This window comes from Cygnus atratus, chromosome 3 (assembly GCF_013377495.2).
Source record: "Cygnus atratus isolate AKBS03 ecotype Queensland, Australia chromosome 3, CAtr_DNAZoo_HiC_assembly, whole genome shotgun sequence".
Lineage (NCBI taxonomy): Eukaryota > Metazoa > Chordata > Aves > Anseriformes > Anatidae > Cygnus > Cygnus atratus.
Window position 1 is genome coordinate 56165797 of NC_066364.1, and position 23390 is coordinate 56189186.

Sequence of the window (23390 nt, forward strand, 5' to 3'; positions counted from 1 at the left end):
GGTGAATAGTTTAAGGCAAACACTCACCAGAGTGACCCATGGGTCAAACAGAAATCATAAAACAATTTCTTGAAGGGTCCTTTTGACCCTTCAACAGAGACCCTTTGACCCTTTAACAGAAACCAAAAGTAAATCTGCGTTGTTTTTCCAACTGGCTTCTGCTTGCCCTGTCCTTAAATTAGAGTCAATTTAACTCTAATCTGATGAGGGATATGATGTAAATGTGTTTGCAGAAATAGAGGTCACTACCATGCTCTTGGTAAGTTCCCAGTGCATGCAAACAGGAACATGCAAGTTTTAGCAGCCATTGGCTTCATCATTTTGCAGAGTAAACCATAGGCTGCTGCATATGTTTGCCATTCCCTGTAGATGGCACAGGTGTATGGATGGGCACCTGACAGGGAAAGGTAGTTCCTGACATCTTTTTGTTTGTTTGGTGAAGAAAGTATAAGAGGGAGCCTGCTGGACAGCAGTTTCTGAAGTGCAGACTCTTCACTAATGAAACACAAAGCTTGCTGTAATTGAGAACATTAGAACAGTGTATATGTTATGTTCATAATATTAAGACAGATAATAGTTGTGGTCAGTGTGTTCTGTCTGCAGGAAGAAATGCAAAAAAAAAAAAAAAAGTTGCATGCATTTAAAATGAGAGAGAAGCTATGTTTCAAGTAATGGAGAAAAGAATGAGGTTGGAAGGCAAGCTAGCAAACCAAGTATGTCACATGCTTTAAGAAGGAAAATCACAGCTGTTGCTTTTCTTAAGATATGTTCAGCTCACAGTTCTCCCACAAACAGAGCTGTGTTCTTTTCAGCGGGAAGTGAAGGCCAAGCAAAGCTTAGCTTTGTCAGACAGACACACTGGGAACACAGCCTCCCTAAAGTCTTCCTTTGAAAGCAACAGCTTACACCTAGGTGACAATATCACAGATGGGGGCGAGGTTCCTCAAAGGCATTTGGGACCCACTTCCTATGTAGTTTTAATCTCCATCATCATAGCCTCTGCAATGTTAAAAGTTTGAACAACCATCTTTTTAATCATATTAATTATAAACTTATCAGATGAAAAAAAAATGTTAATTGCACTATGGCAAAGCACAAATAGATAAAACCATAGAAATGGAACATTTAGGCCATTGTTCTCTGGTTCTTCCTTCTGAAAGCATAATAAAATGTATCAGAGGATGGGCAGGCCAGTCACTGCTTGGTCTCAGTTACTAGGCAGGTTCTGCTTTTGCAACTGTTCATAAGCTATCAGTCTACAGATCTGTGCTGCCAGCCAGCCTTCATTTGGTCCATTGTTGCTTGGTGAAAACTGAAGAAATTGTGAGGTTACCTCATAAAGTTTACAACTGACTTGCTTCAACTTTCTTTTTCTCTTAGGAATTCTCCAACTTTCAAGTCATTCGAAGAGAAGGTTGAGACCACTGTCACAAGCCTTAAGGTAATGGTTGAAGACTGAGTTATATAGCTATGCTTGAAGTGTGACAGCTTAGTTGTCCCTATCCTTTGTACAGGAAGGTGATTGAATTTGCTGTTGAATCAAGAATTTCATGCAAATATCATGCAACTCCAGAAGCACTATTAGAAAGTGAAAACAAATCAGAAAAATCTTCTTTCTCTGCTTTATTGCTGTGAAGCTACTTCTGTTGCCTGCCAAAGTAAACAAGTGGTCTCAAAAATGCCAAAAATATGGCCATACTGAAGTGGAAAGAAGAGACATCTCAGGTGTAACCACGGTTGATTATGCTGTGTGAGGCAGAGCCATGTGGAGACGCAGGGTCCAGTTTTGAAAGCAGTGTGGTCTCATGAGCTTTGTGCTGTGCCATGCCAGGCAGACACAACTGTTTGTCTACAGACTGAACTTAAGTCCTGGCTGGAGCTACTCTGCTTGCAGCACTAGAGATGTACTCACTGAGTGCCCCTGACTCAGCTGGTGGGAGCTATCATGTAGCTCTGGTTTGTCATACCACTTATGCTCTCAGCACTGAAGTAGTCTTTCCTTAATGCAGGTGTCCATTTTCTCTCTGATTCAATGTTTTATCTGTATTTAAAATTTCAGAACTATTTTAACATATGTGCTGTAGGACAGAAACATCTGATGAGAAAGTTATCAGGCATCACTAATAACGCTTGTTAAGGCAGGACAGAGAATGGCAAACTTGCATCAAAAGTGCGAACAAGAGTTTTTGTCCCCTGATGGTTCTTATTCATCTGATAAGTGTGCCCACAAAATGGCATTTTCCTGCTATAGAACGATTCTAACATTTTACGTACAGTCTCTTAGTAATCAAGGGCCAAATGTATCACCTCATTTTGTGGGGAACTGACAACACTGGATTAATGTCAGCGGGCATTACAATTTGTACAATATTAAAGTGGCAAGAAGATGGCCATCCACTGGGGAAGGGGCGTTCCTTGTTACATAAAATGCAAATTACCACTAGAACTGAAGCAGCAGGTACACGGTCAAGGTCTGTCTTTCCAAACCTCTGTGAAATCATACAGCAGGTAATATTTGCCAGTCAGTGTCTAAGGAAAATACAGAGCAGTAGAGAACTTGATTTATTTTCACGTTCCTAAATCAGCATGTGCATCAAAGAGTGCTGAGCTGCACTATCATTTTCAGCTTTTTCATGTTCACTTTTATTAGGATAGTCTGCTTTGACAGCTTTAAGTCATGATAATGTAGGGTGATGGCATCTCCATTGCACCCTGTCAGAGACAGAAACATCATTCCAAGGTGGGAGGCAGCATCCCAAGGAAGTCTAGTGGCAGAGCTAGAACAAAACTCTGACCTCTAGGGACTGAGCTCAGTACCTTTATACACATTCCTGTTCATTCTTTCAACCTTAACTGAAAATGCTTTTTACACTCGAGCTCCTTGTAAGAAAAAACATTCATGCAGTGGGGTGCCGCAGCTAGAAAGATCCAAACTCCTGCCTGTTGCAGCCGGGTGTTATCACTTGCTTATGGTTTTGTGTTCCTTCTACTTATGTCCATTTAGATAAGGGATGCAGCTCACTGGAACACCTCAGGTCTGAAGTGGAATATTTTTTTTCCACCACTTGTCAGTTAGAAGAAACTTTGTTGAAGAAGTGCAGCACTTTCTTTTAGTCATTCAGTCACTAAACCTACTCTAGGGCTTTTAGTGCTGTCAGTACATTTAGCTCCCAAGCTTGCTTTTGGACTCCTCCAGTCTCCACAAATCCATTCTTCCTACAGTTATGGCTAACCTGTGAGAAGGCAGCCCAAAGCCTTTTCACCTTGCTTTGAGGGCTAAAGGAGAATTGTGAGTGATGCCGTTTCTGCATGTGGGGTGGGGTGTCTGTTTCCACGTGTCACTTAGAAAGAGGAAAATCTGATTCAAACTGCTTGGCTCTGAAGACCATTTCTTCTCACAGTGATTTACTTGAGGAGCCTGATCGTATTTTGCTGATTGAGTCAATGCATCCTTCTAGAGGAATTCCTTGTCATGCCAGCCCTTATCCTGCCAGGTGCTCAGGGTGCTCCTGGATCCTCCTTCACGGAATCTTTAGTTAAACAAGACAAAACAAAATGTCTGGAGTCTAAAGTCAGCTTCTGCATTCCATGCAACTTTCATTTCATTGTCCAGCTTTATTGGCAAACCCACTGACATTTTCTCAAATATTTTCTGCCTGTATTCTCTTTCTTTCATTTCTTTGGGCAAATGGAGGAAGGAAGATGGAGTCATGGACCTAGGGTGCCACCAACACATGCTGTGAACAATTGGGAATGTCTCAGAACTGTTCATCCTTTTTCCTCTCTTCTGAGGCTTCTGAGGATTTGAGGAAGAAGTCCTATGAGGGAAAAGTATAGGCTGTCCTTTCAATTCTAGGGTCCTCCCGTGATCTGAAAAAGTGGAGAACGTTCTAGAGAGGCTTTCGGCAAAAGAGACTAGCAGCAGCATTTTATATATTTATTTATTTTATTTTTGGTCATGTTAGCTTCAGATCTTCAGTGTCCTATAGTATTCTGTGGTCAGTGAAAACTGGCTTTCAGATTTAATTCATTTAGAAGTCAAACTTCTAATTAGATTTTATTTGCTTTTGAGAGTGGATTTTGGATTGCAGCTTTCTTAGGAGAGTGAATTAGTTTACCTTCCCGTGGAAATCAACAGGAACTGGGTGCCTGACTCTTAAACTTTTCTGAAAATCAGAATGCTGATGAACTAAATGTTTGTTGTAAGTACTGGGGTGTTGGCCAGAAGCATTCAGTAAGTGACTTGCGTCATTCTTGTTTTCTCATGGAAGAGTAGGCAGAAATGCAAACAGAAAATGAAACTTCATTAATAGCTTTTAGGTACCCAAATTTAGATGCACCTTATTGGAATCATTTGAAATAGTGCAGGAATAGTCTCTACCTTCACGTTCACTGTGATCGGTTTGAATCAATGTTATTTTTGTGGAGAATTTTAATTAGGAAACAGTCATGCGCTCTGCCATGAAAACTTAACAGCTTTACTAGGCAGTGGCTGCATTTTCATTGCAAGTTCTGGGCCTACCAGCATTTATCTATATCTATATATATACATATATTATTCTGTTACTGGAAAAAATCAAGGATAAACTGATACTTTCTAGTTGGCCACTGTGCTGACTTACAGAATGGATAGAGACTTACCTCTTGAGACAGGAACTTTTAATAATTGTGACTCAAACTGTCAGAGGAAATAATCGAGCATTCTACTACCTTATTTTATTGAAATTTCAAACCAGGCGAGCTCCTGTGCTAGCTGATGAAACAAAAGATTACATGGGATTAACCCTTTGGAAACTTAGGACACAGTGTTCATTTAATTAAAATAATCTTCCTAAGCATTTGGTGGCTGGCAAGCTGGAAAATTGCCATCTTTTCCTTAACTCCTGCTGCAGTTCTAGGATGGAGTGAAAAGTTCTGTCCTATTTTCAGGCATGAATCAACTTATATCAGGCTTGTCAGCAAGCCAAAACCACAAAAGAATGCTCTCTTACCAAGACAACCCAATCAAACCTGCTTTGTCTCCTCTTACAGTCTTCATCGTTTCCAAATATTTAGGTAAAGCTTTTTCTTGTTTAGGAAAACTGTATTTCAGACTTTCAGCCATATTTTTTAAATTATTTTTTTTTATTTTACTTCTTATATTTACCAATTCAGCAAACTTTAGCATTTTGAAAGTAGATGACTTGTGAGCACAGTCATACCCATTAATGTAATTTGATTTTTTTTTCTCCCAGGAAAACGCTGTATATATACCAGTTAATTTTAATACCCATCCCTTATTCAGCCTGTGCAGAACTGGAAAAAACAGAAAAACAAGTGTGAGGCACTCATGTAAAGAACCACACGAAGGTCACTGGCACGATATAGGATCTTAATTCAAATCTACTTAGGGGACAGTTCCTTAAGGTTTATGGTAATTCTGGACAGATTTGACGATTGTGGCTGAGAAGTTTAAAAGCTGGTGGAGAAAAGGGGTTGCTTTATTTAACTTTTTGTATAGCTTTGTTCTTTTTAAAAAGAAAAAGAAAAACAAAAAAAAAAGCACCACCACCCATGTTCTCTGCCTGCTTTAAACAGTTCCCAGCCCTCTGTGGTCATGGGGTGAAATGCAAATGGGACTCGCTACAGCGCGAGCAGAGGAACGTGCTGTTCTTTCTTTGCCTTGTTTCAGACCAAGGTTGGTGGGACAAGTCACACTGGGGGCAGTTTTGAAGAAGTTCTCAGCTCTACAGCCCACGCCAGCGCCCAGAGCTCTCTCGCTGGCACCCGGCTTCCTGAGAGCGAAGAAGAGCTCCAGTGCTAGGTCGGCGGCCTTGCTCAGAGACTTGTCCGGACCATGGTTTCTAGGCCTCTCTCACTGCCCAATTTGTGCAACAAGGTTTTGTCAGTTTTGGAAAATTGCGTCCCTAGGCTAGTGCCGGAGAAGCATTTATTCTCTCTATTTGTATTTTGGATATGCCATTTTATCATCGAGTATTTTGTACGCCATAGGAACCACACACAAGTAATTGACTCATAACACTCTAAAATCTATAATGTGACCAAAATAATTTCCATTTTAATGTAACTGCCTTCCAAAAATCGCTCAGTCTCTCTTACTTAGTTAAATATACTGTTTTCGATCTGCTGGTTTCTACCCCTCCTCTCAGTGCCACATCAGACAGATGGACCTAGAGCTGTGCAAAGATTGCTGCCAGCAGTAGGCCGTAGACCAGCTGTCTACCTGCCATACCAGGTGCCCTTTGATCAGGAGTGTCTGTACATGATCTATTTCCTAATGGAATTAAAATCACGTATTGTCGCCCCAGAAAAGTTTTTTGTCCTTCACTGATAACAGTCTGGCATTGCCCTTCTCCATCCGTTCGTCAGCAGAGCTAAGGACAGGAAGGCACACCCGGTTATTCATACAGAAATTAAGCTGATCACAGCTGCTGATGTAAGCTGAACGTTGAAGCTGGAAAAGCTTCCGTTTAAAAGTACGTTCTGTTGCTTGCTCTCTGTGGTTTGATAAGACTCAACGGTATAAGCTAATTACAAAGAGAAGTAGAGCAGGGGGGGAACCTCTAATTTTTCCTCCCTATCTTCCCCTTAAAAAGAAGGGAAGGTAAATTAATTATGACTGAACAGCATGAGCCTCAGTCAAGATACAGCCTTAAGTGAAATACAAACCCAACAATTGAGTAAAGATGTGCCATAGGTTAGAGAGTCCATGCCTTCAGTCCACATTGTAGAGCTGCTAGCTTGACTCCAGTATCCTACAATACACACGAGGAGTAAGTGCTTAAGTTTTTGCACCAAATTTTGTCCTGCTTCATTCTTGGGCATAATTCTACTGACTGCATTATATCTACTTAATCACCGAGAGCCAGTCATCTCTCAGCTTTGATTCAGCATGTTTTCTTGCATCCTTTTAGCACTTCTTTTTAAGAAAAGAGCAGCACACTTGTGACAGTGTCTTGCTGTCTTAATGAGCACTTGTCAGTCTGCATGTTGTATTACTCAGTTCACCAGACTGAGATGAGCACAACTTTATCAAAAGCATAAACAAAATGGAAAACAGTCTGGCTACTTTGAAAATGGATGCTTGTTTTGAGCATAAGCCAGTTTCAAATCAGTGTTAGTGAGTTTGACATTACAGACTGCTTAAAATCTTGTGAGGAAATGTGGCTTTAAGTGATTTTTTTTTTTTCCTGTGTGGCTTTTGTTACAGTTTTCACAAAGTTAGAAGTCCTTTAACTTATGTCTACTAGAACATTAAGAACTTTGGACATCTATCTCAAATGCCTCTTTAGCGTGATTTTTAGCATGGAAGCAAATTTAATTAGGTCTTTAGTACAGTTTTCTTGTGTGTTTGCTAGCTTATTTTGCAGTGGTTTTGTGCATAAACAACTTTATTTAAATAAATAAAAATATTAATGGTCACTTAGTTTGTGTAAATGAAGTTATTGATATTCTTAGCAAAAATAAATTTCTCTTACTCTTTTACTCTGTGATGTTTTCTTTTTAATTCCATGTATTCACAAGCAATACTGTTCATCTCTTTTCTAAGCCTTGCTGTCACAGCAGAGTATCGAGGTAAATTGCAAATATATAAATTGCCATTCCTCCAGTTTTTAATATCTGTTCACTCCCATCCAGATCTGAAATTCCCCATGGAAATCTGTGGCCCAACTTTTGAAAATTTTGAGATTCAATGGAGAAAAATGACTCAACTGTGTTCAGTAAATGTGAAATGTGCAGCAGAGAACATTTAAAAGCATTGAACTTTTGAGCAGGGTCAGTAAAGGTAAAAGGTAAGACCGTGGACTGGACAGGGAATTAGCCCTCATTTTTGTGTGTGTGTGTGTATATATATATATATGTTTCTGGGAAAGCAGTAAATTGTTTTTTAGCTACATTCATTAAGAGCACAATTTAAAGACCTTGTATCAACTAGTTGAGGTAGGTTGGCCAGACAGGCTTCTCTTCCATATTAAGCCTTACGTGTTACTGTCATTACAACAGCTACCACCCTGAGTAGACTCCATCCTGATAAGAATGGGTCACGAGAAAGATATGGGAGAAGGAGATTTCCACACAGGTCACACATCCAGGCTGTAGCACGCTTTTCCTACATGTGAACGGTACACTTCAGTAGTGTATTAGGAAGCCTGATGCCACTGGCTATCTGCTGGCCTTTCTTTCAACCTGTCATCATGGCTCAGGCTTTCTGATTGCACTTTCTTCTCCAGCCTCTTTCCAACTAATTTCCTATTTCTATTAAAATGCAGTGCCCAAAGCTGACATATGACTGCAGCAAGTAGATGGTAATGTAGTGTTACGTAGAGTACATGCTAGATGTATTTAAGCAAAACCAAAATCCCACACAACACACTCAAACTATGGCTGTTTCCCAGGATAATGTTTACCTTTCTTGCAGCAGTGTGCTGCTGACTCAGGCTCAGTGCTCAGTCCCCCCGCTCCCCTGCAGAACTGGGTATCACCAGCCAGGAAAGGCTCCGGCTGCGTTGGAGGAACTGACTGTTCCTGCTGGGGCAGCACTTACTGTGTGTTCTCAAACATCTTTTCAAGACCACTTTTCTGGTTTGTCAAGATTGCTCTCAATCCTGTCCTCCAATGCATCTGGCACGCCTTTATGCTTGGCATTCAATACAAACTAATGAAGACTATGATTGCACACACCTCAGTGGGATAAAAATACTGAAGAACGCTGAGCCCTGGACAAAGCTGCGCAGGGCCCACCCCACCTCCCTTGCAGTATGATGATCAAATACCAGTAACTACTATTCAGTGTCCTACTGCTCAGCAAAGTGCAGACTGTTCTTTCAGTGTCTCCACAGGGCACAAGTGCTGCTTTGTGAGGTTCCCTGAGCAGAGTAGGCATCCCACACCTCATCCAGCCCAAGATACTCTGCAGCTCTTGTGAACTGCGCAGGTCGCTGGAGGCAAAAGCTCCTAACCCCTCAGGGAAGTGCTCTGTGTCTCTGCCAAAGGCACCAGCCGCAGAATGCAGTCAGGCCCAAAGGTCTGCATCAAGGAGACATCTCCTGGAGTCATGGTGCCCGAAGACGTGCGCTCAGCTAAATTACCTGCCTTAAAAGGGGATTACAATTCAATTTATTTTCATGCTGCCTCATCTGACATGAGGCTGAAGATAGACAGAAAAGCTAGCTCTAGATCTCTGCCATATAATTTTTCCAGGTGCAAACTTTCATTATCTGGTAATTGGTACATCATCCTAATCTCCAGCTGCATACTCAATACAACAGATAATAACACACACACTGGTCTTGTTTTGGCATTTAACACCACTACAGCTTTACTTGACAACATACTGTACTTGAGCATTATTACTTCCGCTAATATGTCGCAGCAGAATTGGTACTGGTGTGCAACAGCTTGAACAAGGGAAGGCAAGCTTTACACTGAAGTAGAGGTATCTGCATTAGACTGCACCATCCTCAAAGGCCCCTTCCAATCTCAACTGTTCTTTGAGTATCAATTATCTCTGCAAGAGTCCGTAAGGTCACCAGTTTGAGGTGACTGGGAGTTAGGCATACTGGTCTGATGTAAACCTCAGTACCATTCCCTGATAAAACACATAGTAGAAAAAAAATGTATGAACAATAAACGCATCGAGAAAGTGTAACCATGAGATTACCAGGGTTTTATCCACCATCACTTCCTAAGGATTGTACACATCAAAGAAAATCTCATCTTTAAGTTTGTCAAGAGCTTCCAGAGAAATGTGCTAATTGGTCTTGCTTCCAAGTACTACAGTGAACAGATATTAACCTCTGTGATGCAAAGTGTCCTTAAATCCACACAATCTTAGAAGCCACAGAACAAGACTACCTGTCCCAGTCAGTGCACTGCATGAACAGATTTGTTTGCAATCAGTTACATTTTGAACTTACCTGAATTTTGCCAGCAGAGAGCCTATTTGTGAGGCTGCATTGATCAAAACTTATTAAAACAACAACAAAACCTGTTCCTAGCCAAGTGGTCTCAGGATTTTCAGCAGTGAATACACATTAAAAAAAAATCCGCTGGCAGAATTATTTATGTTATTGGAGGAAACACAGCACACAGAATGTAAAACAAAGAGCATTTTAATATACCTACAGTATTTAGGAAAACCTCAGGAATGTGGATGACATGTAGCAGCTGTTTTTTTATTCCTTTCTCTGTTGATCAGAGATACCAGCTGGAGTATTTCTGGGTGAACAAACTTTCCTGCAAAATAAAAGAAAGAGCAAGTTAATGACAAATGCTCTCATTTTTCTGCGTGTGAAAGGTTGGCAGTGATGCTGCGTAAGGCTCAGAATAAAGTCCAAATCATTCTTTTAAGAAAGACAGCAGTCCCATTTTATTTCTACTATGGAATAACTATTAGACTAGTTATGGTCATTTCCTCCTGTCCCTCCCCTCACCCCAACCCCAGAAAAAGCTTATACAGATATTTTTGCTCTATTAAGAAATTTAAGAACTAAAAAAGGGATGCCCCCTGACCAGGACAATCCTATGCTACATATCCTGCTACAAGTAACTACTCCAATTACAGCTGCACTCAGGGAGTATGCTCTAGGCTCTACTGAGAAACTAGCTTAGTTTAAGTTACTGAAATCTAATAGAAGGGCAAAGATACCGCTAAGAAAACAAAGTATTCCAGCTCTGTTGATATTGAAGTTACATCATTTTTCAGAGAGCTTATTTCCCTCAGGAGCCACCAAGGTATAAATGGGACTTGTCGGTGACACTGGCCATTGTCTGGATAGTGTGTTAGGTCCTCTCCATACATTTGTTTGTTCTGTTTTTCCCCAGGACAGGGTTACTTGTAGTCAGTCTTTTCCTGGTGTTCAAATCCCTTGCTAAAATCGTAAAGACAACTATTTTACCTATGTTTCCTTTTTAACAATTAGTTTATTTTAGGAAGGATTAGAAGCAGTAGGCTAAAAAGTAGTACAACTGTACCTAAGACTTTTCACTGAGCTGGTTTTCACATGTACCTTGGGCAGGTCACACAAGACCACAGCTCATGTAGGGATAACAAATTTTACTTCACTAGTTTGTGAAACACTAAATAAATAGGAACAACTTGCTCTCAGAACACCAGCGACAACTGAAGCCTCCTTTACACCCCTCTGATGGTACAAGGAGATCCTTAAACAAATCCTAGGATAATAAAAACTGAGCCTCTCTCTAGGACCAAAGCGACATAAAAGGAACTTGGCATAAATGAGATTCAGGTTCAATACATGCAGATAAATGCAAGGTCTCTTCACTCTGCAATAATTTCCCCCAATATACTTAGGGTATTTGAGCAATGAATAAAATAACTAGATCTCATTTGCTTTGCATGTCTATCAGAAAAAGAAGGCAATTCATATATTTCATTTACAAAAACAAACAAACAAAAAACAACAAACCAACCCACAACAAACGTACACACAAGTGTCATACCAGCAGTTGAATCGTAAAAATCCTGTAGTCTGCCAGGTGTGTTTTCCAACTCTTCGTACTCAAATGCCTGCAGTATCATCTCACACTGATCCAACTGTTTCACGAACTTAGCTTCTGCAGTACACTGGTTTTCGTATTCCTGAACAGATTTGCAGATTACCAGTTATAAGAAAAAATTGTATGGTCTGAAACAGTGTCAGAAGCCCTTCATAGATATAGAATTTTCTTCACTAGTACAAGCCACTCCATAAATATTCAGTTACCCCTTTCACACTCAAATTTAAGAATGCTATTCAGCAAAACACTTAGATACATGGTAAATTTCTATTAAATGTAATAGGATTTAAGGACAAATTATTTTTGCATACTTTAGCTTAACATATTGGTTTTACATGCCAAGGTTTTGTTTGCAGGGGGGCTGCAGGGGTGGCCTCTGTGAGCAGAGCCCAGCGGCTGCTCCACGTCAGATCAGAGCCAGCTCCAGCCGGCTCCAAAAGGGACCTGCTGCTGGCCGGAGCCGAGCCAGGGAGTGACGCAGGGTGGGCCTCTGGGAGAGCAGATTTAAGGAAGGGGAAAAAATCCCCTGCGGCCTGTGGAGAGGCCCCTGGTGGAGCAGGCTGTCCCCCTGCAGCCCATGGGTCCCACACGGAGCAGATCTCCACGCTGCAGCCCCCCCGTGGAGGAGCCCCCCGTGGAGCAGGTGGATGTGGCCTGGAGGAGGCTGCGGCCCATGGAGAGCCCCAGCAGGAGCAGGCCCCGGGCCAGAGCTGCAGCCTGTGGAGAGGAGCCCACGCAGGAGCAGGGGGGCTGGGGGGAGCTGCCGCCCACCCGTGGGGGACCCGTGCTGGAGCAGTTTGCTCCTGGGGGATGGACCCCGTGGTACGGAGCCGTGTGGGAGCAGTTCTTGGAGAGCTGCTGCCTGTGGGCAGCCCCCGCAGGCTCAGTTCGGGCAGGACGGCATCCTGTGGGAGGGACCCCACGTGGAGCAGGGCCAGAGAGGGACCGTGAGGGAGCAGCGGAGATGAAGTGTTAGGGACTGACCGCAGCCCCCATTCCCTGTTCCCCTGCGCCACTCAGAGGAAGGATGTAGAAGGTAGATGGGGCGGAACAGGGGAAGGTGTTTGTAGTTTGCTTTTAGTTCTCACTGCTCTAGTTTGTTTTTAAACAGGCAATAAATAACATTAATCTCCCTATGCTCAGTGTCTTTTACCCATGATGATAATTGTGGAGTGATCTCCCTGTCCTTATCTCAACCCTTGAGCCCTTCTCCATCGTATTTTCTCCTGCTCTTCCTTTGAGGGTGGGGAAGGAGAGAGCAGTTTTGGTTGTTTTTAGCTGCCCATCACAGTGAAACCATCACACTTAAACATGTACCAAAGTGCTTTGCTAAATCAGGAAGAATATGGAGACAGCCCTATAGGACACACAAGCTAATTAACAGGTTCCATTTAACAATGTTTTCTACATAAAGGTCTTTTTATGCCTTGCTAAGGCTATGAATTACCATGGTGTGTGCCTATGCATTACTATTACCTATTTCTAAGACCTATTTTGCACTTCTCTTCACCACTTGCTCTTTTTATAAGGAGTTGTTCTTCACATTTTTCCTGTCACTCCTCCTTAATCTCTTTGGTCTAATCCGTCTGAGCTGTTGGTCTTTATCTCTCTCCTAGGAGATGGGGAGGGCATTAATTTACGGGTTTCCTCCCCTTCAGACTTTAAGTCCTCTAGTCTCTCTGCTATCTTCACCCTCACCCCATTCACTGTCAGTATGTATCTGTGAGTCATTCACATTTCTAGGCAACTTGAACAATTTTGCTGTCATTTGCCTCTAGTGATGGTTGCAGACAGGTTCACCTGTCTTTTCTAAATCTACCGTATTGAATTTGAATCCACTATTGAATCTACTGGTCTTCTCCTGACTTCGGCTGCAGGAAAAGGCTTCTTTCCATACAAGTTATCATTGCCTTGACACCCTCAGCAGGTCTGACCCCACTCATCATCCCCACCACAGATAATCAGACCAGAGGCTTCAGTACACACCAGGCCCATCTGTGCTGCCGCATTTATTTATTACACTTACTGCTTTACATTTGAAAGTCAGAAATCCAGATTTTGATAGCCATGATTGGTTCAATACACTACTCTACTTGAACTTAAATTATTCTTTAAGTTCTCAAATTCATTTTTATCATTATTTTAATGACCAATTTATTTTCAGCGTTTTTACCTTCCTCTCCTCCATTCAATCTGAACTTTACCCCATATTTTATTTGTTTAAATACTGCAGGTTATTTTCTATTTATTTCTACTATTTTGGTTTTTTTTTTGGCCACTGAAAAGAACAAACACTTCTGGCAGCATTAAAAAGGACAACTTCAGGAGGAGAATGATGGCTTGTAAAGGTCTGTTCCACCTCCAAGAATTAACTGGGAGTATCAACCTGTTACTGATCTTTGTGCCATACAACTCACCCGATCTTATTCATACCTCAGCTTACATTAACCTCAAGAAACATCAGCTATTATATGTGCAGCTGGGCACAGCGCTCAAACAAACACTTATTTTTTCTTCCCCACAGGTGTTTAAGAATGTGAAATGAAAGCATACTTGGGAAAAAGAGTACCTGGTTCTTCAAACACCACAGTCTGGCTTTTAAAATGACTCCTGTGATTTTGTTCTTGAAAATAAAAAAGCAGGACAGAGCTGAAGCATGCACACCTATTTACTTTAATGTTTTTTTTTTTCAAACATAACCTGAAAGAAGCTGGGAAATAAAACTATCTCAGGGGCATCTTTCTGCTACCTCTCCCCTGCACTACACAGATGCACTTGAAGACCGCCACCAGTACAAACCAAAGCAGCAGTCTTCCCAGGGCTGAAGGGGAACACGGGCCAGAGACTAGGGCTGAGCAGTACAGGAAGAGCTTGGTAAGAGTCTCAACAGATCTTGTCCCAGCCACTATTCAGCTCTGGGCTATAACTTTCTTCACTCACAAATAGAGAGGGAAATGCCTCTGGCTAGCTAAGAGCTGCATATCAAACCCAGTGATCATGGGCTTCTTATTTTCTGCCTTTAAAAAAAAAACAACAAAAGAAACACTTTTCTTTTTAAAAAGTACTTAGTTGTTCCACTTAAAATAAGACTAGAGGCACCGCATGTGAATATTAGATTTTTAGGTTACACTCATTGCTATGTAGGTTACACTCATACTGCTACATTGGAGATGCAAAACCAATAAGTTGTCCTAAAGGTAGAAACAAAGAACAAAAGATCAAAAGCATGCGTATGTTAAATTACAGTTAATGAGCATGATAACAAACTAACATGCTGAAGAACTAACTGAATACTGAATCAGCTCCTATACAGTCAGAAGCCTGAGGCAAAGAAAAACAGTATGGAAAAGAAATTCTGTAAGACTAATCTTATTTTTCCTAAACTCCTTTTCTTCAATTTTAGCAGCTTCCCGAGGAAGAAGGAACCAGTGTTTACTAAACAAATGCACATATGCTATTTCCTAGATCTGGTTGTGCTGATTTATGCCCTTTACCTTGAAGTACAGCACCGAAAACCCAACCCTGCTGCCAGCTTCACCACACAACTACAGCAAGAAAAATGAAGCAAAACAAGCAGGTGGTTATAATCCAAGGCAGAAATTGGCTGCCAGTATCTGGAATTTAAATACAGCCCAAGTGGAAAGGTAAGAATGCCAGCACAAAATACAGCTTCAGGTTACAGAGGCCAAGAGACATAACTGTTTGCAACACAGTGTGAACAAGAGTTTGTGAATCCATTTGTCTTCATGCGATTGCATGCCAGGAGAATATAAAGCACAGTAATTACAAACATGAAGCCTTTGGAAATAATCTAATCACCCCTAGTTTATAACAGATCTTATCAATTAACTTTCTGATGCATGAGTTCACATCAGAAAGTTAAATCACACTCAAATACAGAAGATACTTTCCAATACAAACATTTAAGGTACCCAAGACTAGCCAGCAATCAGCACTGTTTGTAGAAAAGCACTATTCTTTTGTCAGTACTTCACATTTAAGTTTAAGCCAAAATCTATTAGCAAATATTTTAGCTTAATGGGATGTCTAATAAAGAAATGGATGCCACATAAACTATTACATGTATAAAAAGCAGAAAATAGTCCAAGACATAATCAGTTGCCATTGTTTTTTTTCCTCTATTATGAGCTGAAAACAGCCAAACGTCAACAAAAGAGATAATGTGGTAAAAACAAAAAAATAAATAAATAGATCTTTCTCCAAGAGTGCTGGATGCAGAAGATATACCCTTCTTTCAGTTGTACACACCATGCCCAGGGCAGGTCCGTCTGGAACTTCGAGAGGCCAAAGGCAGAGACTGGTTATTCCACCAAAGTTTGGGGTTCCCTTTTAAAAGGAATTTGTAAGTGACCTAGATTCACAGCTAGCTTTACCTCCAAAGCCAATGAATCTACCTTGCTTGAGATCAAAATAAGAGATGACAGTTCCACAGATCAACAGAAAGAGCATAAGAGGTTACCCTCAATTTTAGCAAAGGAATGAAAGAATGCAAACTTACTTCCCAGAGTTCATAGATTTCTTTTTTGAGGTCTTCTGATAGAAGCTGGGTCAGCTGCTGCATAGCTGCCTGAAAAATAGAAGCCATTTGTACATAGCCATTTTTGAGTGAGTGAAAATATACTCACTTTATCACTTTTTTTCCTGAAGAATTAATTACCTGTTACCAAGTTTGTGGAAACATATACTACACAACATATTACTTGAAAGTGCATGCGTACATGAAATCTTCCAGAGGAACAGCAGGACCACTTGGTAGAGGATCTTTTATGAGACTGTTTAAGTGAATTGCTAGAAAGCTAATCTGAAAAATTAAAAAATAAAAATATCTTCAAGAATCCAAAAAGAAGCCCAGAGCAAAACAGGCAAGTCAAATGCCAGGCAACTGCCACCAGCTCTGCCTTCCAGATTTAACAAGTCAAGGCAACATTTGTACTTACTGGGTAGATTATAGGTACAGTTCATAGAAGTAGCTTCAAAATCCGAACTCCTAGTGCTGACAAACAACTGTCCTCACCCAAACTCACAACTAGCCCATTTGCACTAGTAGTGCTGAGAACAGCTACTGACACAGGCAATGCAACATAAGCCTTTAAAAAATCTCTGATTTTGAAAAACAGACAACAAAAATCCATTTAATACTCTGCAGCAATAAAACACAGTACTCCCAGACTGAAATACCATCTGCTCACCAACAGTTTTGGTAGAAGATTTAACACAATATCGAACTGATGGTATTACCAGCAAGCAGAAATTGTTCTGCATGCTCTTTGTATTCTCCCAGCTAATCAGTCTCGTTTCTACTGTTTTCCTAGCAACACTTAGGGCTGCTTCTGAAACGATCAACATCACAGGGAAGACAAAGGTTTTATGCCACAATTGTTTCTCCACTTGAAACATAGGACACAGTTATACGATATGACTGAGCTGAATCAGCTACTCCCCATCACTGGGGAGCTCCTTTCAGCTCAGATTTCATCAAAATTTGATGTTAGCAGGGCAAAATGACAGGTAATGCTGAAAAAAGGTAGGTTTTTTGTTTGTTGGTTTTTTTTTTGGTTTGTTTGTTTATTTTAATTTTCTGCTGCCTTAGCCTTAGGGAGACTAGCTGATTAAACAATGCACAAGCAGACTAGTTTGCTCTACAGCTTACACTGAGCTGGTTGTGAAAGGGAAAAAGAGAACTCAGAAGCAGCAGCAGCATATGGATAATTCAGTTCAAGATATCTAAGCTCATGAAGCTGTTACCCTTACTGTATTTTTACAGCAAAGTATTTCACAGTTAATTTAAGTGTTTAATGCTTAATGCTGCTTCCTACTAAGTCAACAAAAAAGCCCTTAGTGAGCTAAATGAGAGCTGCAAGGAGCTGCAAATACTGAAGAAAAAAATAACATTCTTAGGCATCAAAACACTTTTTTCATTTCCTAAATACAAATTAGAATTTCCTCTATTGAATGTGAACCCTGAAGGCTTTAGGGAAAGAGGTGGTTTTTTTGTTCAATGTAAGGGCACACTAGAAAGTACACTGAAATAAAGAAAAACTAAAATTATAGTCAGTAAAGATAGTACTTCAAGAACACTGAACACTGCTTTGATCTTTAAGTTCCACTTCCTTAGCAAAAACCTTGCTCCTAGAATTAATCATAACCCTCACTCCCAAGTTTTAAAAAGGTATGCATAAAAGTGGGGAAAAAAAATCACTGCAACATTTTTTACACTTTGAAGAGCTAATGGTAGCCTCAAAAGAAATTCCGAGGCATCATGTTGCCCTCTAGCTGTAACTGAAGGAGTGGTTTACATTTTCTTCAAATAAAACACCAAACTAGAAACGATAAGCGAAGAGTTTGGATATGTACAAGGCCAAAAATAAAATAATTCTAGCCACACTGCACTCAGGAATGAATGACAAAAAGAAATGATACCTGTGTTTGGAGTCCCGTGCAAATTGTTAAAAACAAACAAACAAAAAAACAGTGTATGTCATTATCAAATTATCTGGCACCACACATCTGCCATTAACCACCACATACTATTATCAGTGAACCTACTCCCTGCTCCTTCCTGCTTGATAAGGCTGTCAGCAGGACTAGCTTAGGCTACCAAAAATCCTGCTAGCTTGGGAACAAATTATCAATGTGATTACTTCAAAGATTCTCCTTCCGTAACTTTGTACTTTGTTATGTTACACATTAAAAAAATATTAAAACAAGCTGAAAGCTTTGGTTGTTAGTGGCCTACTTGTGCAATGCCAATGACAGTATTAGGTTGCTTAGAGGGTCTCTTCACTACCAGCAGGGCATTTAAAACATTCGAAACGCTTGGCAGATGTGGTTTCACAGCTTATGTCTATACCTCTTCTCTCCTGTGTTTCTCCTCTTTTGAGATGTTGTCTGCAGGAGCAATATCTCCAACAATGCATTCAGCCATATCATGAACCAACGCTAATCGTATGCATCTGACAAAAAGCAAAGACAGAATAATCATTTTTTCAACATTTTAAGTTATGTCTTATTATTCATAAAGCTAAGAGCCCCCATAATTTATCCCTTTCATATATATAGAGAGATTTTATATAATACATTTCACTTCTTTGCTAAGGGCCTAAGGGCCTTGTTTTCCATTTAGACATGATTTTAATTCCCAATTCCTATCTCCTGCTGCTTGTAAATATAGATACAAGTAAAAATATAGTTTGCACAAGAGCATACAATTCAAAAGTAATGTATGTAGTTTTCACATCTCAGAAAACCAAGCATACAAGAGCTACCTACATTATACACTTCACATAACCCCTGTAACAGCTAGAATGTAATCTGCCGCCACCCCAAATTCAATTTATAAGCTGACAAAACATACTTGCAGCTAAGCAGCTATGTCAGCCTGTAGCACAATACTCAAGAAAAAAAAGCCTTCACTGCTTTCATCAGCTCCTGAAGTGACATAGCAAATACGATCCCATACTGTACTTGACAACTCGTTCAATACTAATGATGCTCTCTCTTCTATGCTGTATGATTTATGAGGCTCCCGATTGCTGCTGAGTGCTAACTCAGCCTGCCCAAATCCACTGAGAATGTCTTTGCCTTTGTTGTCTGTTGCTTCAAACTGCCTTTTACCTGGATGCCTTCAACTTGCTTATCTCTGGCTTGAGGGAAAGCCAGTTCAGAGCCTCAGCACTCTGATTTTAGTGATAAAAAGCCTTCATCCCGTTCACCTCTCCAGGTAAACAGCTCAAAGGATGGAGGGAAGGGATGTGGGGAAAGCACTTCAAACACCGTCGGTGGGCCTTAAGAGCTCCTCCTCAGCAGGACGGCTGCTCTGAGCGCTGTGCCCGCAGCTCCCCCGTGGCAGCACCAGGCAGGGGAACCAGAGGGTCTCTCTCACCTGTCCTTGTTAAGGTTTTTGTCCTCGGTCACCAAGGCCATCATCGCCATCCTGTACATGTGATCCGACACGCTCTCTGGCTTTGCCACGTTCCTGTACACCCATCCCGTCCGCGGCACCCTCTGCGGGAAGAGAGCACCGCGGTCACTTAAAGGGGGAAACCTTAAGTTTTGAAGCGACACGTGGGGAAATTCCGCCCCGCTGCCACCTCGGCGCTCCGAGGCGCCTGGATCTGCAGCCGGCACCCCCCGGCCCCGGGCACCTCTCCTCCGCCGCCCTGCCCTCCTGTCCCCGGCCCGGCACCTTGAGCTGCCCCAGCAGCCGCAGGAAGGCGAGCAGCCCGCCCCCGCTGCCCCCCGCCGCCATGGGCCGCCCGCTCCGCTTCCCGAGCGCCCTCCTCCTCCTCCTCTTCCTCCTCCTCCTCCTCCTCCTCTTCCTCCTCCTCTTCCTCTTCCTCCTCCTCCTCCTCTTCCTCCCGGCCGCGGAGCCCGGCCTGCCCCGGGGGGGCTGCCGCGGCAGCTGGCCGGCACCTCCCCAAAGGCCGGGGAAGGGGAGAGCCGCCTGGCGGGCGGGCGTGAGGTTCAGCGGGGAGTTTTTACACCCAGATCTCCGGCTCCTCTGTGGCTATTAACTAATCGATTAACCGCAAGCAGTACTCTAATAATAACAACTCGGGCCGAGGAGGAAAGCAACGGGAGAAGTCAGGGTGTTTGTGGATGTGACTGCTGTAATAACGGGAACATGGTGACTTACCACGGCTGCAAAAACAGAAGAAGAAATCCTTCCACGTGCAGGAAAGAACAGGAGTAGATAAGATTACAAGGGGATAATTACCTGACCCAAATCACAGAAACACAGAATGGGTGAGGCTGGAAGAGACCTCTGAAGATCATCTAGTCCAACCTCCCTGCCGAGCAGGATCACCTAGAGCACATTGTGCAGGATGGCATCCAGGCGGGTTTTGAATATCTCCAGAGAAGGAGACTCCACAACCTCTCTGGGCAACCTGTGTCAGTGCTCTGTCACCCTCGCAGTAAAGAAGTGCCTTCTCATGTTCAGAAATTGCTAGCAATTCTTCAGTAAATTGACAATAAAGAGACGGACTAAGAGTAGGCTTTCAATTTTAAGTCCACTGGACCTGGACCTGGAATGGCCTCTTTACACTCATTGTGTAATGTCCAGCACACAACTGATGTGCAGAAACAGCAATAATTAAAGGGCAGACAGCAGTACTGGGGGTGGTGAGAGGGGACAGGAGCCTAAATTACTCCAACGATGTGACACAAGTATACATACAGGTCACATAACTCTCCGTTGCAATGAAAGGGTCAGAAATGAAGTGTAACCACAGGCTGCACAATCTTTGCTCATCAGTATGTTTTCTTCTGATTAAATTCCCTACACTCGACAAGCTTTTCTTCAGATCTAAAAATTGCCACGAAGGTAGAGGAGTAGAAGCTGGGCTGTTATTGATATAGGCAACAGCAAAAATTCTTGGTGAGGCCTTCTCTGTGAGTAGCTCATAATTGGTCAAAACTGATCATATCAATGACCACTTAAGCATGTAGCATGCTTTTTCTTTTCCTTTTTTTTTTTCCCCTAAAGCAAACAAACAAAAAAGCATCATAGTAAATGGAAGAAGCTAATGTAATTATTCAGAGAAAAGGGTGTGGTTATCATAATTGCTGCACTAAGAGATTTAAGGTTATAGACTCCTGAAATCTGGCTACAGTCACTTCTCCTCACATTTGCAAGTTAAATAAAAACACTAAATAAATACACTTAAAAAAATACACTAAATAAATAAATACACTAAATAAAAACACTTTGCAATCTGTAGCTTTTCAAAATGCATTGCATTTCTTTGCTATTTTTATATTACCAATTGAAATAGCAGACAATGGTTTAAATGTGGCAATTAAATATTCTGCTTTCAGAAAAGAACATCTGCAGTTTGCCAGATATCAACAGATGGCAGAGTATTTTTATTTTTTGCTCCCGTGTATACTTAAACACACTCCCAGATAAATAATACAGCCCAGATGCATTTTGGTCACAATTTAAAAGCTATCTTCCCACAATAAACAAGGGAAGACATCAGTTTTACATTTGTATACAATCATAGAAATGTTGGTTGGAAAGGACCTTTGGATATTGCATAGTCCAGCCTCCCCACTGAAAGTAGGTCTGATTACAGTGTTGCCTTGACAGCTCTCAAAACCATCCAACCCCGGCTCTCCCCCCCAAAACAAAACCAAAGAAAACAGAACAACAACATGTTATTTGTCTGGGTGAACTGTCTTCCAAGTAAATAATATCCTCCTTGAACCTCCCAAGCCATTTCTGGCCATTGCTTGTTGTTCTGTTGCCTACTATTACCAAGAGGAGTTTAGCTCTGTCCTGTTTGTAAACCCCTTCAAGTAGCTGTAGGCTGCTACTATGTGACCCCTTGCATTCTTCAACAGACAAGACAGGCCCAGCTCCCTCAGCCCCCAGGGGAAGTGATTTAGATTGTGATTATCTTGGTAGACCTTCTCTGTAAACACTCCACTTGAACTGAAGCAGCACACTGTCCTGGCATGGCCTCACCACCAGCAAGTAAAGGGGGACAGATCAACTATCCCCCTCTGTCAACTGGCCATGCCCCTAATGTAGGCCTACTCTGTGGTTTTGCCTTCTTTGGGATGAGCACGCTGTTGCTCATATTGGACTTGGGTTTCACATAACCCTAGGTTCTTCTCAGTAGAGCTGATCCCCAGCTCCATTTCTTCACATCTGGTACCAACAGAAGGGCTTATTCTTCCTTAGGTGCAGGGTTGCACATTTCTCCTTGAACATGTTAAGCCTTCTGGCAGCCCAGCCCTTAAATTTCTCAAAGTCTCTCAGAAATGAAGCTCTACTTTTTAGTGTGTCAGTCATTCCCCCTCCCTTAGCATTATCTGAAAGTAGGCTGTGGGTATGTCCTGTCTCACTGTCCAGGTTTTTGATGAAGATAACGAACCATGTGAGCCCTAGTAACAACCCCTAGAGTATTCAGCTTGCTGCAGGCCTTCAGGCAGGTTATCAAGCCATCAATTGCTACCCACTGAGCCCAGCAGTACAGGAGGTTTTCAATTCATCTAACAGCCAGCTTGCTCATGCCATATTTCCTCAGTTTGTGAGTGAAAATGCTGCAGGAAATGACTTCAAAAGCTGGACTGAAGTCAAGATCTGTTATATCCATTTGCTTTCTCCTTCTCCATGTAGCCAGCTACTTCATCATAGGATGCAGTCAGGTTGGTCAAATATGATTTGTCCTTCATAAATCCATACCAGCTATTTTTGATTGCCTTCTTGTCCTTCACAGGCCTCTTTCCACCAGAGCTTCATCAACTTTCTTTATCTTGCAGTCTTTCTGGCTGCAAACGGATTCTTTCTGGTTTCTGAGCAGTAGTTGCATACCTTCTGAACTTAGACAAACACAAAAATAACACAGAGTAATTTAATTTGTATTTTAAATAAGATGTTGTGTCTAGTTCAACAGTGCTATTTTTAAGTCTAACTAATAGCAGATATTTTGTCTTTTAACCCTTTCTGAAGGTTTCTATTCAATGTTTAGTATATACAGCTCTTTAAATCTTATAACCCACTTGCTTTTGCAATTTCTTTAACACTTGTTTAACATGGATAGGTCTTGTACAATACACATGAGGAGGCATGTTTTTCAGTTTTGTGTGATAATTTCTTTGCCACCAGTGTCCTTAAGATGCATTTCTGGAACCAATTCTCCTGTGACATTAATGAGGCTATGTTGCAGTCCCCAGCTGTGGCTGTCCTATAGGTTTAGAGAATGCTGTCAAACTCAGCATGCCCACGTACACAGTTTGATTTTCTATTGCACTTAAGAACTCTGCTCCATTTGAAGCCTTTGGAGCTGTGAATGCTCTGGAGACCTGAAGTTTCCAGCAACATTCAGAAGAATAGAAAG

The 23390-nt window shown here is 41.7% G+C and overlaps 2 protein-coding genes across 7 annotated transcripts in view; one reads left to right on the forward strand and one right to left on the reverse strand.

Annotated features, from left to right (window-relative positions):
- Positions 1 to 5803, forward strand: part of TPD52L1 (TPD52 like 1) — a 53815-nt gene extending 48012 nt beyond the window's left edge. For 2 of the 3 annotated variants that reach the window (XM_050709964.1, XM_035538931.2), the window contains exons 6-7: positions 1381 to 1441; positions 5672 to 5803. In XM_050709964.1, the coding sequence (XP_050565921.1) occupies positions 1381 to 1441; positions 5672 to 5803 (193 nt within the window). Of the gene's footprint in view, positions 1 to 1380; positions 1460 to 5671 lie in introns of those variants that run through there. The other variant, XM_050709965.1, reaches the window with a different exon arrangement.
- On the reverse strand, positions 951 to 19868 carry HDDC2 (HD domain containing 2). Of its 4 annotated transcripts, XR_007708104.1 has the most exons (8): positions 19727 to 19868; positions 19424 to 19545; positions 18392 to 18494; positions 16040 to 16108; positions 11464 to 11602; positions 10126 to 10236; positions 6670 to 6755; positions 1576 to 3870 (listed from the first exon to the last, which is right to left on the reverse strand). XR_007708104.1 is itself a non-coding variant. In XM_035538930.2 (7 exons), the coding sequence occupies exons 1-6, from the start codon at positions 19787 to 19789 to the stop codon at positions 10142 to 10144; spliced, it is 591 nt and encodes a 196-aa protein (XP_035394823.1). In that variant the 5' UTR covers positions 19790 to 19868; the 3' UTR covers positions 951 to 3870; positions 10126 to 10141. The 4 variants fall into 4 exon arrangements, 3 of the variants coding, with proteins under 3 accessions (XP_035394823.1, XP_035394822.1, XP_035394821.1); XM_035538930.2 differs by lacking the exon at positions 6670 to 6755 and having other exon boundaries at positions 951 to 3870; XM_035538929.2 differs by having other exon boundaries at positions 3574 to 6755.
- Positions 19869 to 23390: the final 3522 nt, after the last annotated feature.